Genomic DNA, 14,978 nt, shown 5'->3' on the forward strand with positions numbered 1-14,978 from the left:
TATGGTGGTAAATGCAGTGAGTATGAAGGCTGCTTAATTTGTACAAATTCTTTCGTTTGCTATGATAGCTTCTGTTCTCTGCCACTTAGCTTCAAGAGTCAAGAGGTTATCGGAAAAAGATACGACGCTTGGAAGAAGCCAATAAAAAGCTGACTCTAGAGTTGGAACATGAGCGAGGGAAATTAGTTGGCTTAAGTCAGTCCCATGCTGCACTGAAAGAGCATACCAGCATCTTGGAGACTGCCTTGTCAAAAAGAGAAGCAGATCTTGTACAACTTAATCTTCAGGTATGAGTCTAAAGTAGAGGATCTTTTTAAAGTCAATCATTTATGCTGGACCCCAAGAGTGCTTATAGATTAAAATAATTCTAATCACTCAAAATCTTTTATTTAAGTAATAAATCAAACCTAACATTGAATCTGGAAACACATTATAATTAGTAAAGTGACTTGATTTTTCTAATGGTTGTGTGTAACTAAACTTACATTAAATTTTTATTTTAACCATCCCATCCTCCTTTCTATAAATTCTTCTAAGCTACATGATTGCATGACCACCTAGTATTTGAGAATGTGCCAGGCAAAACACCACAAACAAGCTGTGCACACATAATCTTTCCTTTAATATGCATGCAATCTTAAAGGCACTGCACTGTGTAATAGGTCGATATGCGCAACAAATGATACTTAGAGCTATTGCTGTCTATTTTTTAAAAATGAACGTACTCGAGCTAATTATTTTTAACGGCCTTTTAACATTTTTTTTCTCTTTTTTTTTTCTCTGCTCTTGTCATGGAGTCACAGACTGTAAAATTGCTGTCTGTCTAACAGAACGATTTCCAAAGCCACTTATGGTCTAGAATGGCGATGAACCAGGTGGTCTCACTATTGAGGCAATCTTGTCAACCTCTATTCATATATTGTCAAATCAAGGATTGCAGAAGTTCCAAGGTCCTAGCTGTTTGTGCCATGTTAAGAACTCCATGCTGCCCCAAGGGCTAAATGCACCATCAATGAGCTGTGGTCTACCAATGCAGCCAGCCAAAATCTGTCTTGTAGAAAATTAGTGTTGATCTTGTGAAATCCATATGACAAATCAATCCAGTTCATTTTCCTTTTCCCCAACTTTGTGATTAATTGCATTTTGTCCTAACCTGTTCTACTTCAAAATCGAAAATAAAAGTGACTGAATGCAATCTTTCATAGTAACACCCAACAAAACGTTTTCATGGAGTGAGTTTTCTTGTACAGGTACAAGCAGTCCTAAAGCGAAAGGAAGAAGAGGACCAGCAGATGAAGCAATTAGTACAAGCTTTGCAGATTGCACTGGAAAAGGAGAAAGGAAATGTTAATGAATTAAAACAGCAGGTAAATGGTAGATTTAAGTCTTTATTTCGGGAAACGGTGAACATAAGTATGTAAATCGTTAGAAAGGTTCAATCAATTCCATTAAACTATCATTCAGATTATTGAATGAAAATTTATGCTGTGTAATATTACTGAATTTGCCGTATATAATATTATGTAACTTTTGTTGAAAACTATTGTATAATATAATAGTGTAGTAAAGAATGGTTGAGGCACAGCTCAGTTTAGCATTGAATCATAGATTCTCTGCCAATTAACTGGGTCTCAGCCAGGTTGGTAATTGAGCTACAACTGGCCTTGGTATTACTGAGCTCGTGAAGATTTCTGATCCTGTTGCTGTCTAGTGATTTCATGGGAACTTCCAGTATGGATCATGGATGAAGACAGTGGAGTGGTCTTAGTCACTTGAATGTGGGGTGCTGAAAGTCTGGAGATGTTTATTAAACAGTACACCAACAAGAGAGAGAATTTCAAGATTAAGAAGTTGGAGAATTGAGTCTGTATGAATGCAATATTTCTACCTCACTGAAGGAAATTGAAGTCAATCACTGTTTCGTTATTGCATTTATTGTGTTTTTAATTACTTTAATTGATTTATAGGTTTCAGCAAACAAGGCTGAGGCTGGACACAATCGTCGTCACTACAGAGCAGCTGCCCTCGAACTCAGCGAGGTGAAGAAAGAGCTATATGCCAAAGAACAGCTTGTAGAAGCTCTGCAGGCAGAAGCTGACAAACTCCAGTACGACAACCATGTGGCAGTTACGGTTCTTATACAAATCTGGCGTGCAATAGCTAAGGAATGAGATATGTGGTAGGAATGTTGAAACATGGAGAATTAAAACCCCTCCTTGTCTGCCCTGTTGGTGGAATTTCTCTACACCACAGATGCTCCAACCCTACTATATCATCTAATGAGACCTTCCCATATTATTATATGGGAAGGTCTTTAGGGGTCATAATTGCTCAGTGTTGCCATGTTGACTTTAGCTCTAGAATCTGAGAAATAACAGCCCGTACCCTACTGCAGTGTGTTTAATCTGGGATGTATGGCTGGAGTGATTTCACTAGCATTTGTTTAGTAACTGAGTTTGATATGTTTTCTAGAATTGTAGGACTGGAAGTTGATAATGGTAGCCCTTTGTCATATCTCACTGTTACTCTGAGGGAAAAGGACAAAAGTGAGATTTATTTGGTTACACTTTAATTGGGGTTGTTAGCTCATGTGGAGAGTTGGGAAGGATGGTCTGTTTCCATGGAATTAATGGAGACATGATTTTCTGATCTGGGGCGATAATGATGTAGTAGCAAAATCACTGGACTGATAATCCAGAGGCTCAGGCTAAGTCTGTGGGGAAATGGGTTCATATCCCACCAGAGTAGCTGTTGGAATTCAAATTATACTAATGCATCTGGAATTGGAAGATTGTCTCAGTGATGCTGACAATAAAACTATAATCCATTATTGTCAAAACCCATCTGATTCACGAATGTTCTTCAGGGAAAGGAATCTGCATCCTGTCATACTTGTGACTGCATACCCACACAATGTTTCCCTGAAGCAGCATGGCCCTGGGAAACCCCATGCATGTTGATTGTCATGTCCATGCCACAGCATGACTCTGTTTCCAGAAAGTGCTGCCGTGCATAGGTCTTGGCAGTTTGTGCAGGAGGAAGAAACATCTGATGGAATGTTGGATACACAGCAATGTTGTGAAATAGTCGAGGAAGGCACTTATTTCAAGAGCAGCTCGGTTTTGGTTAAAAAATACTAGCCTTGCCAAATGATGCCCACATCCCATGAATGAATAAAGAAGAAATATGGTGTATCCATAAAAAAACATGAAAAAGTAGTCAGAAACCACATGAACACGTTTTCTAATAATTTTTGAAACTCAAACAGTTTATTTTAAAAATAAATATTTTGTTATGGAACATGAATGTTTCCAGTAGAAAAGCTAATAAATGTCCTGGCACAGTGATCAAAGAAACCACTGCAGTTTTACTTGATGAAAATGAGGCATCATTTCTTTTGAAAACTTAACTTATAGGACATATCGCACCATATTCAGGTTGAACAAGTTCAATTCGAAACAATCATTGTTTTAAATAATTTGATTTCCTAATGGTCCCTGGACTTCATGCTTCATCATGATTTGGATTTATCTAATTTTGCTCCCATTGTGTTCTGTTGCAGAGCCCAGGATAAGAAACACTCTCAGGAAGTAGCACAGTTCCAGGAGGAATTGGCTGCTGCTCACTCCCAGCTTAAACTATTGCAGAAACAGCTGGATGAAGAGCTTAACAAACCAGTTACTGTAAACCAGGAGGTACAGCTTACCACGTGACTACATCGCTATTATCTATGTGGAATCTTGCTCAACTTGAATCATTGGTTTTAATGTGGGCTGTGATGTTTATTTGCTTGAATTTTAAAACAAGCTGAGTGAAAATGATTGGTTTCATTCACTTGTATTTGCCTCCTTGTGACCTTAGCCACTTTTTTTATCATATTCCAGCTGTTCTCCTGTGGGAGTGTGTTCGTAGGTTAATTGGTGCAGATGACTTGAACCTAAGTGGTACCAAGCACAGTCATGAAGGAGTGTTTCATTTTCAGAAGTGCTGTTCTTTATGGAAAATTTTATCTCAAGACTTTTTTTTCAATCTGTTTCAGATGGAAGTATTGCCTTTCTCCACCCCAACCACCTTGTCTCCAACATGGTATCTTGCCATTAACAAGTGCATATACCGTATAGCTTTGCTGGTACTTTGAGTCATGAGTGAACATTATGTTCAATCATTTTGGACCATAGGTCACTTGCCATTTCAATACGTCAGCTTGTTTCTCATTCTCATGTTTTCTTTTAGACTTTCTGCAGTGCTCCAGTGAAACCTGGAGGATCTCTTATTTTTGGATTAGGCACTTCATAGCCTTCTGGACTCAGCATTGATTAAACAATTTCACACTATGAACTCTATTTTGATATATTCCCCCTTCTACTGTCTGTAATTTCTATTCATTTGTTGCATTTAGAACTGATCTTTATTCTGCTGAAAACACATCTCTGGATCCAGAGTAAAAGTAAAATATTGTGGATATTGGAAACCTGCCATACAAACCAGAGTGCTTGCAAAACTTGGGTCTGACAGTCTCTGTAATAGTTATATTTCGACTCTGGTATAATTCTTCAAGTGTGAAGAAAGAGGTGGAAAAGTGTTGGGTTTTACATTTTCAAATCCACTTCTTCAGAGATGTTATCTGGATCAGGTGCAACTTGAACATAGGTTTCCTGGATCCGAGCTATACTATAGAAAAGGAACAACGTTAATGAAAAGGTACATTAGAAAATGTTAGAGGATGATTTGAGATTACAGATACTACAGAATAGAAAGCAAATGGAATGGTAACAGTTATATTGAAGAGACAAAGTTAGATCTGGAGTAACTTTGGTTTAATATTGCTGCTCCATCTGTCATCGTCTTGTATTGCTTTTAGTCACGGCTGTATGATCTTAATTAGATTGTAAAATGACTTGAGGTAAAATCTTGAATGAATTTATTAGAAGTGTATATAAGAATCTGAGGAATAGAATGCTGAAGCTTCATTTGTGAGATAAATGTTATCACCAGCGGCTGATGGAGAATGTTGCACTTTTTTTTATGAGGGGCCATGCTCCGTTTCATTATCATAAGGCAATTTACAGACACAAAGAATATCCACAAGGATCATGCCAAGTTTAATTAAGTGGTCGGTTTAATTAAATGGTCAGTTTGCTTGGTCCAATATTGGCTATCCCAAGACTAAATTGCAGTTCTTTTATGGTAAACCTGTTATCAATAAACCTGTGGCACTAGATTTGCTAAAGATTTTAATTTTAATTCTAAACACAATGTATGAAAAATATTTGGTCATTTGTGTGATTAACATTTTGTCTTTTTGGCATAGGAGGGCAGATTTGGTCCCCAGCAATAGGAATTAGTTTGGCAAATGGCTTTTACATGTAGACCACTAACTAATTATTGTGATTATGACGAAGTTTTTAAAAGGTCTTTCTTTTTAGGTGGAGGACTTGAAATGGGAAGTTGAACAGAAGGAAAGGGACCTACAAGCCTTAAGACAGCAACTCTCACTAACTGAACAGCGAGGTCAGAAGGAGTTAGAAGGGCTACAGGAAGCTTTACAGGTAGGTGATATGAACAAGAAGATTCATGTTTTGGTCTCTGCACCAAGTCATCTAACCTTTTCCTACTTTGATTAAGGTTCGCTGCTGAATGAGTTGTTTTTTTTTTTTGGCATTTTTGTAGTTTCTCCCCATTATCATTTGCTTAATTTCCTGTAAGATGCAAAGTTCAGAATGAAACCAAAATAGGTGAAAAAAGTTCGCTTTCAACTGATTAGTCACAATAGTTTGGTTATGTATTTGGGCAACTCACTAAATGCAAGTTCTACCTCATGCTATAGTATGGAGATGGAGGTGGCATAAGCATAGAAAATTGACAGAATGGAAAGAAACCACTTGCCACTGGGCACGCACTAGCTGGGAAACAAACCATCCATCTTAATCCCACTTTGCAGCATTTGGCCTGCTATGAAATCCCACTGACTATAACCCTTCACATAAAACTGTACAGCGTCACAACTCACTGGAGTAAACATAGGAAATAGGAGCAGGAGTAGGCCATTCGGCCCTTTTGAGCCTGCACCACCATTCAATATGATCATGACTGATCATGCAGTTTCAGTATCCCACACCTGTTTTCTTTCCATATGGCTTGATCCCTTTAGCTGCAAGGGCCACGTCTATATATTAAACTGGCCCCAACAGCTTGTGGAAGAAAATTCCACAGGTTCACTGCTCTCTGAGTGAAGAAATTCTTTCTCATCTCGGTCCTGAATGGCGTATTTTTTATTCTTGGACTGTGATCCCTAGTTCTGGACTTGCTCAACATGAGGTATCATCTTCCCGCATCTAGCCTGTCGAGTCTCAAGTGGATTTTGTATGGTTCTATGAGAGCGCACCCCTCTTCCCCCCCCCCCCCCCCCCCCCCCCCCCTACTCTACAACTCTTCTTAATTCCAGTGAGTACAAGTCCACTTGATCCAGCCTTTCCTTATATGTCAGTCCTGCCATCCCAGGAATCAGACTGGTGAATCTTCGCTGGACTTTCTCAATAGCAAGAATGAGTCAAAAAGGGTGGCGATGGAAAAGCACAGTAGGCAGCTCTTGAACAGCAGGAGGGTTAAAACCTCACTGTGCAGCCTCTTCAAAGGATGTCCACCTTGAAGAAATTCTCCTCCTCCCTCTACAAGGATCTCAGCAAGTCTCTTTGCCACTGCACTCACCCAGGTCATCTCCTCTGCCTTGAAGCTCTTCACCACATCCTGAAGCAGACCCACTAATATAGCCACCATCTCCTTCCTCAGCATCTGCCTATGCAATCGACTCACCCTCAATAGCAAGAATGTCCTAGGAATGTCCTAAGAATGACTAGGAAACCAAAATTGTACACTACTCAAGGTAAGGCCTCACCAAGGCCCTGTATAACTGCAGCAAGACTTCCCTACTCCTATGCTCAATCCTCTTGCTATGAAGGCCAGCATGTTATTAGCTTTCCTCACTGCCTGCTGCACTTGCAACAGCCTTCAGGGTGTTCCACCCTGACACACAGGTCTCGTTGCACCTCACCTTTTTCTAAACTACCACGGTTCAGATAATAATCTGCATTCCTGTTTTTCATGACCAAAGTGGATACGCTCACATTTATTCACATAATATTACATTTGCCAAGTATTTGCCCACTCAGCCAGTCTGTCCAAGTCTCCCTGCAGCTGCACACACTGCCACCCAGCTTACTGTCATCTGCAAATTTGAAGGTGTCGCATTCAATTCCTTCATCCAAATTATTAAACTATATTGTGAACAGCTGGGGTCCCAGCACTGAACCCTGCCGTACCCCACCTCGTCATTGCCTGCACTCTAAAAGGACTTGTTTATTCCAACTCTCTGCTTTCTCTCTGCCAACCACTTCTCTATCATCTTCAATACATTGCCAGGGGTTCTACTCTTCAATCACTGTTCTTCAGCTCTTTTGCAATCCTTCGCAGGAGGGACAGGTAACTGGTAGATTCACTGCAAAATGCTTGCCTTCCTGGATAAAAGCCGTGATTTACAGCAACTGGTGAGGGAAAATGGTCTTTCTTCAGCTTCAGATGTTTCATTAAGAAAGTTACAGCAAGTCTTCTTCCAGTGGTCCAAAGCCTTCTGTCAGGATTAGTCACATTGACAAACTTTCGTTATCCAGGATCCGATCAGATAGTTGTCAGTTAAATCTCAGTTCAGACATATCCCCAAGTGCCAACCCATCTACTAATAGTCCACCACCCCACCGAAGCAGCAATGTAAATACTACTTACAAAAAGTTTAAGTTATTTGCCTTTAAATATGCAGCAATTCCTTTCACAATCCTTGACTTTCAATCCACAATCAAAAATCCAGTAAAATAAAATGATACCGTCTTTACAACAGCTTCATGCCCAAAGCTTCACTTAATGAGTTCCAGATCTCAGTTTAGATATAAAGGGTACTTTTCATTTTAAAAAAAAAAGGAACTGGGATGGTTACTCGGCTTAAGTTATTATCTACTTGTTCTCTAATAACTAATTCAAGAATGTCACTATATACAAACCTGTCTTTTTGAGCTACAGTGTGTGAGGAGATGAATATACTTTTTCATTTTTGTGCATTGTCGCTTCTGAAATGTCAAAAAAGAGGTTTTTTTGAACAATTTCAGTCATATAGCGAAAGAATGTGGTCCTTGGTTAAACTATCCCACAAATTTGGGACAAAAATATGCATTTATTCTCTGTTGACTTCCTCGTTTTTTTTAACAATAACATCTTGGCTAGCTTTTTGTTAAACATTTTCATGCAAATTTGCATATTTCCAGTTTTTTTTGGTAGCTGTGTCTATTATAACTTTAAGCTTAAAATGGGACTGATTCTTCCTTGTACTGTTTTACAGGGTGTAAAGGTGAATCTGGAAGAACTGCAAGAGGAATTGACAGTCACCCGTAAGGATAAATTCATGCTCCAAACTAAGGTGACAGAACTAAGAAATACCATGAAGACATTACTGCAACAAAACCAGCAGCTGAAGATGGATCTGAAACAGACAAAAACACGGAAGGTAAGTGATTAACCCCAGAGTAGAACAGTATAGTTATCATATTGGTGGTGTTTATACCTGAAATATAGGGACTTGATCATTTTTTCCCAACCACTCTTGAAGGCAATGCATTCCAACTTATAATTACTCACATAGGCATAAATATTATTAGCTAATTTATTTTACTAGTATAGGTTGCTCTTGAACCTAGCCCCTCTTTCATTTGACTACTCAACTTTTGCCATCAGAAAATGTCTCTTGTAATGTTCGTTATCCAGATAATTAACTAGTATCAAAAGCAGGGAATCAACATGTGTATTATTGTAATATTAATTTTAATCCTGTCCGCATGAATGATGGCCAAATCTTTCTGGAGAACTCTGAAGGCCTTCTTTGATGTAAATGCATAGATCTGGCTTAATTTGTGTAGAAAGATGATTGATTTTATCAAAGTATAATTTGATTTTAGCTAGTTGTAACATATACAGAATTTTTTAGTCCTCTATGTCCCACTAAATGTTACAATGTTAGATTTTGACACATTATGCAACAAAGACTTTTTTTTTTATTTTTAACTATTATTTGGCAACCTTGATCTATTTTATAGGATTGAAGAAGTTACGAATTTTGGGATAATTCAGCAGCAAGAGACTTAGGTGGAACTTAGTAGTTAAATACTAGTACAAAACTGTTGGGTGGAATGCTCTGTTTCCATGCTGTAAATGCAATGTAACACTACCATTTTAAATACATATTTTTAAACAGAGAATGGAGTTGAAAGGAGATGTTGTTTCATCAAATCCAGTGACTCCAGTAAAGATCCCCGATTGCCCTGTACCTGCCTCCCTTCTTGAAGAATTGCTCAGGCCACCGACGGCTGTGAGTAAAGAGCCTCTTAACAATCTCCACAGTTGTCTAAAGCAGTTGAGGTAAGTTCCTTATGAAAAGGTCGGTTTGCTTTGAAGTATTAAGAGTCTTGATTAATGTACATTGCATTTTGCAGTAATTCATTACAGATTATAATCATTGAATAATCTTTTAAATAACTGCCAAGTTTTACAAAACTACCACAGATAGAAACAATTAGAATAAAATAATGTTCCTTGCAAATTTCAATTCAGTTAGTTAAATCATCCCATACAATAAATCATCCCATACGATAAATCATCCCATACGATAAGCAGTAAGATTTTGAGAGGGGCAGAAACCTTAAGAGACATTGGACTGTGCATCATAGATGAAATGGTAAATGAGGCATCTAGAGTGCTTTCCTTCATTGGACAGGAGTAGGCGATGGCCTAGTGGTATTAACACTTAACTATTAATTCAGACACTCAGATAATGTTTTGGGGACCTGGGTTTGAATTCTATAATTTAAAAAATCTGGAATTAAGAATCTACTGATGAGATCATTGTCAATTGTTGGAAAAACCTTTCTGGGAAGGAAATCTATCATCCTCACCTGGTGTGATTCCAGACCCACAGCAATGTGGTTGACTCTCAATTGCTCTCTGAAATGGCCTAGCAAGCCACTCAGTTGTACCAATCGTTCCCAAGTCTCAGGAATGAAACTGGACAGATCACCTGGCATTGACTTAGGCAGAAACAGCTCTGTTGACCTTGCAAAGTCCTTAGTAACATTTGGGGGCTAGTGCTAAAATTGGAAGAGCTGTCTCACAGAAAAGTCTAGCATCAACCTGACATAGTCTTACTCACAGAATCCTACCTTAGTCTATGTCCCAGACACCATCATTAGCATCCCTGGATATGTCCTGTCTCACTGACAGGACAGACCCAGCAGAGGTGGCGGCACAGTGGTATACAGTCAGGATGCAGTTGCCCTGGGAGTCCTCAACTTGACTCCGCACCCCATGAAATCTTGTGGCTTCATGTTAAACATGGGCACGGAAACCTCCTGATTACCATGTACTGTCTTCCCTCAGCTGATGAATGGATACTTCTCCATGTTGAACAACACTTAGAGGAATTTGACTATTTCTATACTTGACCAGACAGTGGATGTTACTGTCCATTTTAACCCTTAGTGACAGTAAATTGCCACACCTACTACAAAATTTGGGCCAATATTTGTCCAAGAATCTCAAGTGAAGAATGCTATATTTACTTAAGTAAAAGCTGCATATAAAATAAGTTTTTTTTTAAAATTAGCTTATAACTTGTAGGTAAGGAAAAGGAACAATATAGGCTATTACTGAAGATACTCTGCTTGTGCTTGAATAGATACAGGTGGGTTTAAGCAGGGGTATTTCTACTGAGCTACACAAAGCTGATGGGTAGCAGAAGGTTGTTCAGTCTAAGGTTGTATAAAGACCACAAGGTATGAGCAGTCTTTGAGAACTGAGATGAGAGAATTTCTTCAGCTCATGACTCTATGGAACTCATTGCTGAAGAGAGCTGTGGAGGTCAAGTCACTCAGTGTATTTAAGACAGAGATTGTTAGGTTCTTGATGAGTAAAAGGATCAAGGGTTGTGAGGAGAAGGTAGGTGAATCATGTTGAGAAACCTATCTGCCATGATGGAATAAAAATGCCTACTTTTGCCCCTGTATCTCATGAGAATACTGTTTCTAACTTTGATTATAGCAATATTAGTGATGAGATGAAAGTGAAAACCTGTTTTGAAGAGATTCAAGCATGCATTTGTAGGCAAAAGAAGCAGCATTTAGGGGGCAGCAACAGGTTTTTGTATGGAAAATGAGCTTGGAGATGGAATGGTGTTCTCAAGGATAACTGATCGAGGATGGCTTTCTTGAGACTGGCACAATCATGAGTCCCCTTGGAAAAGCAACCAAGTACTGTAGCATGAGTTGGTTCTGTTGCTGAATTTGCTTTATCGTGATGGCTGCAGTCTTGGGCAGCATTACAATTACAAGTAAGGTTCCTGCATCTTACTGCCTACTTCAGTAAATGACTCTTCAACCTAAAATCTTATCTGTTTCTTTCTACATTCATTGCCTGAGCTTTGTATTTCCAGCAATTTCTGTTTCCATTTCCGAGCTTTTGTTTCTTGTTGCAGTAAATTTTGTTTTACTAGAATAGTTAATGCTTTGGCACAGAACTGTTTGGATCTTGAATTATCTATGGACAATGTCTATAGACAATATCATTGGAAATCTATTTATAATTGTTAAAGAGAAAACCTTCTCTTTTATCCAAAGGCAAGAGATGGACAGTTTACAGCGACAGATGGAGGAGCACACAGTAACTGTACACCAATCTATGTCGTCATGGACACAAATGGAAGGACAATTGTTGGAACTTACTGCTGATGGCCCTGGCCCAGCAACAACAGAGGTGTCCAGCAATAGTACAGAAACTGACCTCAACAGTAGTGCAAATACTAACCATGCAAGTAGAACCTGTCAGCAAGGAACAATTTCTGCACCACCACAAATATAAAAGCCCTCAGAAATGCTGAAGAATGGGAATGTTTTCCAAATCTGTGCTTTATTTACATTCTTGTTTCCTTGGCTGCCTAACAGCAAAATGTTCATTCACACAACTGGCAATGGATTTAAATATTGCTTGTAATTGCCTGAATCCAACTTCCACATGTGATTTTTGTTAGACTACTGGGTCCATTTAAAAAAAAAATAAAGGAGGTGGGAGATAACTTTTTTTTTTCAGAAAGTCAATCCATCAGAAATTCAGTAGCATGGACTGACTGGGAAAAACTAACTGTCTATTTGGGTATTCTAACCCTTGAGTGATGGGATGGGGAATAATTACAAGGAGTGCTTAAAAGGTCAAGAAAAATATTGAGTCTAATTTATTAAAATTAAATTGTAACTTTAACTTTAAAAATGGTTGTAATTTTTGTTTTACAGTTCTGGAAGTTCTTCTAGTTTAAGATATATTTGTTAGTTTAAGGCTTGGGCAGCATTATGTTGGTATTGTGTAAATCAAAGGTCTACCTGAGGACAGTGTTTTGTTCCTTTTCACTTTCAACATAAAAATATTTTGTTCCTTTTCAAAGAAACCATAGTTAAGAAAATATTTTGTACCTTTTTGATCTCCATGTTTGTGGACATAAAGCAAGCCCAAATAATATCAACTTATTTAACTTCAGCAGCAAATGCTAAAGATGCTTGTTTATATATTACAGTTTGCTTGTGCATGCACATGAATATTCATCTAAATTTTTTCTTTCTTTACAATGCTGTTAGGCAATTGGATTGCACAACAATTTTGGTATTCTGGGTTTGACAGAAGGATAAGGGTTTTAAATCCAGTGACCAGTAGGTGTAAACTCGCAGCATAAAATGGCCTTGAGTTGACAGTTGTGTTCAGAATAGAATGTTAGATAGGCGCTCTCAATTGTGCGCTTCTCTATTAAGTCTTGGGTCAATGTAAAGGGAGCAAAGTAAACAGCAGGTATTGATGACCTGGGTGTTGCACTTGCCTACAGTGGAAAAGTAGTTAATTCCCCACTGCTAAGCATCCTCACCATGAGGAGCAGTAAGACCAGGTTTTTAAAAAAAAACTTAATTGAATTTTTAAAAATTGTGAAAAACTGCGTATTCATTAAAAGTCCCACTGCCACATACTTAAGATGTTATGTCATGGAGGAAGCACGTTTATATCACTAAGCTGAAAAAACTGAAAAATATTTTTCAACAGCAGCATAAATGCTTAGCCTAAGTAATGTACAAGCCGAACGAGCTGCTTTGACTATTTGTTATCATTTGTGCACTACAATGATTATTGTTTCTTTTTTACTAACTGCTGCTGTCCTGACATGATTGAATAGTTTGCTCAGTAGCTGCTAACTGTTTATTTTCATTTGACTTTCGCTTTCTGTTTATTTTGTTTTTCAGTTTGGTCTGTACACTTTGGATCTACTAAGCAAAACTATCTTGTACAGTATGAAAGTTCTGTAAGCATGTTAAGGGATTTAAATTTATGCATAACATTGCTGGAGAGCCTTGTGCAATAAACTATTTTTGGTAATGGTTTTCCATGTATGGTTTACTTTTGTGATTTTCTTTAAAGAGGGGTACAGCTTATTCATAAATTGCATGTACGAAACCAATCTTATCAGTCATCTGCTTGGTCTGATTTAACAATTAATATTTTACTTCGTATAAGCATAATGGAAGCTAAAAATACAGAATTCTGCTCAAGAGCAAATATTTTTATAACTTGAAGTGGGAACCAATGATCTTACTTGGATTTCACAGTTCCGTGACCTTCGATCCTCAAACAATATGTTCTTATCTGGTCAAGGAATACACAAAATGGTATTGGAGTAATTGATTGATATGGAAATATTGCCGAGAGTCATAATAGTAAATAGTTCAGATGAAGCGACAGCTTCTTAAGTGTTATCTAAATTCTGGAACATAAAAATCAATGCAAATACATTTATACATCTGTTGTTTTGCTAGCTCTGTATGTCCAGTGCTTTGTAACCTCAACATGTCATGATATTTCTTTGCATTAATGACATTAATAAAGCTGATTCTTCTGTAGTGAATTATAAAGAAATACCATGTCCAATGTAGTGGAATACACTGCTTGAGGCTGTGCTGGAAGCAGATTCAGTCACCGCTTCCATAGAGAATTGGGTAATTATCTGGACAGTAGATTATTGCAGGGTTGTAGGGTTTTTGGGTGGGGTCAAAGAGTGGAATTAAACAAATCACTCTCTCAGACAGCAGGCATGAATATGAAGAGCCAAATGGCGGCCACCTATGGTATAATTCTATGATTCTGTGCATGTATTCAGACATTATAGCATTACTACCTGGAAAATGACCAGGCTTTCACAATTGCATTATGCCTGTAGTTTGTATTTTTGTAGAAAACATTTAAATTGAGAATCTTTTAAAAGAAAATGTATGTTCCTTCTAATGTTAAACTTAAATGTTTTCATTCAACCACCATCACTACACCGATTTCCTCCGTTCTTGTGTAATTGGCAGTTCATGTTATATTTCATAGAATTTGCCTTTTCCGAACAGCTTTTTCCTCTAAACTTTTAACATCAACTATTGGGTTTAACTTCTCACAATTGCCTTTTGTTCAATAGTGAATAAAAGTCTGAAATACAAATTTAAACGACTTCTGGCTACATTTGTGTGAACCTGAATGCTTATTGATCAACATGCTTTCATTACCATTTCAGCACAGCACTGCATAAGGCAGAGATAAATGTGTCAGATTTTTAAAAATGAAGAGTACTGCTACTGTTTGCAGGACATTGCCTTCCAAGATTAAATGTGATGGAGGACTGGACATTAGTCCTATTTAGTGACCAGTATACAAATGTGGCTATTGGAGTAAATGGTTCTTCTGTCTACTATTTATGATCCTGTGTGAATTGAATTCAGAAATTCTTAATCCAGCTCCCTAGTAAACCAGGGAGTGCACATCATTCTGCCCTAACTTTACTGTAAATTTGCAATCGTTCTTGGAAATAAAAAAAT

The 14,978-nt window shown here is 37.9% G+C and overlaps 1 protein-coding gene across 7 annotated transcripts in view; it reads left to right on the forward strand.

Moving 5' to 3' along the window:
- The window catches only part of golga3 (golgin A3), a 103,425-nt gene extending 88,815 nt beyond the window's left edge, over window positions 1-14,610 (forward strand). For all 7 annotated transcript variants that reach the window (XM_072587721.1, XM_072587723.1, XM_072587720.1 and 4 more), the window contains 8 exons: window positions 90-287; window positions 1,251-1,367; window positions 1,968-2,107; window positions 3,563-3,695; window positions 5,427-5,549; window positions 8,387-8,551; window positions 9,296-9,459; window positions 11,709-14,610. In XM_072587721.1, the coding sequence (XP_072443822.1) occupies window positions 90-287; window positions 1,251-1,367; window positions 1,968-2,107; window positions 3,563-3,695; window positions 5,427-5,549; window positions 8,387-8,551; window positions 9,296-9,459; window positions 11,709-11,949 (1,281 nt within the window). In that variant the 3' untranslated portion in view covers window positions 11,950-14,610. The remainder of the gene's footprint in view (window positions 1-89; window positions 288-1,250; window positions 1,368-1,967; window positions 2,108-3,562; window positions 3,696-5,426; window positions 5,550-8,386; window positions 8,552-9,295; window positions 9,460-11,708) is intronic.
- Window positions 14,611-14,978: the final 368 nt, after the last annotated feature.

This window comes from Chiloscyllium punctatum, chromosome 17, assembly GCF_047496795.1.
Source record: "Chiloscyllium punctatum isolate Juve2018m chromosome 17, sChiPun1.3, whole genome shotgun sequence".
Lineage (NCBI taxonomy): Eukaryota > Metazoa > Chordata > Chondrichthyes > Orectolobiformes > Hemiscylliidae > Chiloscyllium > Chiloscyllium punctatum.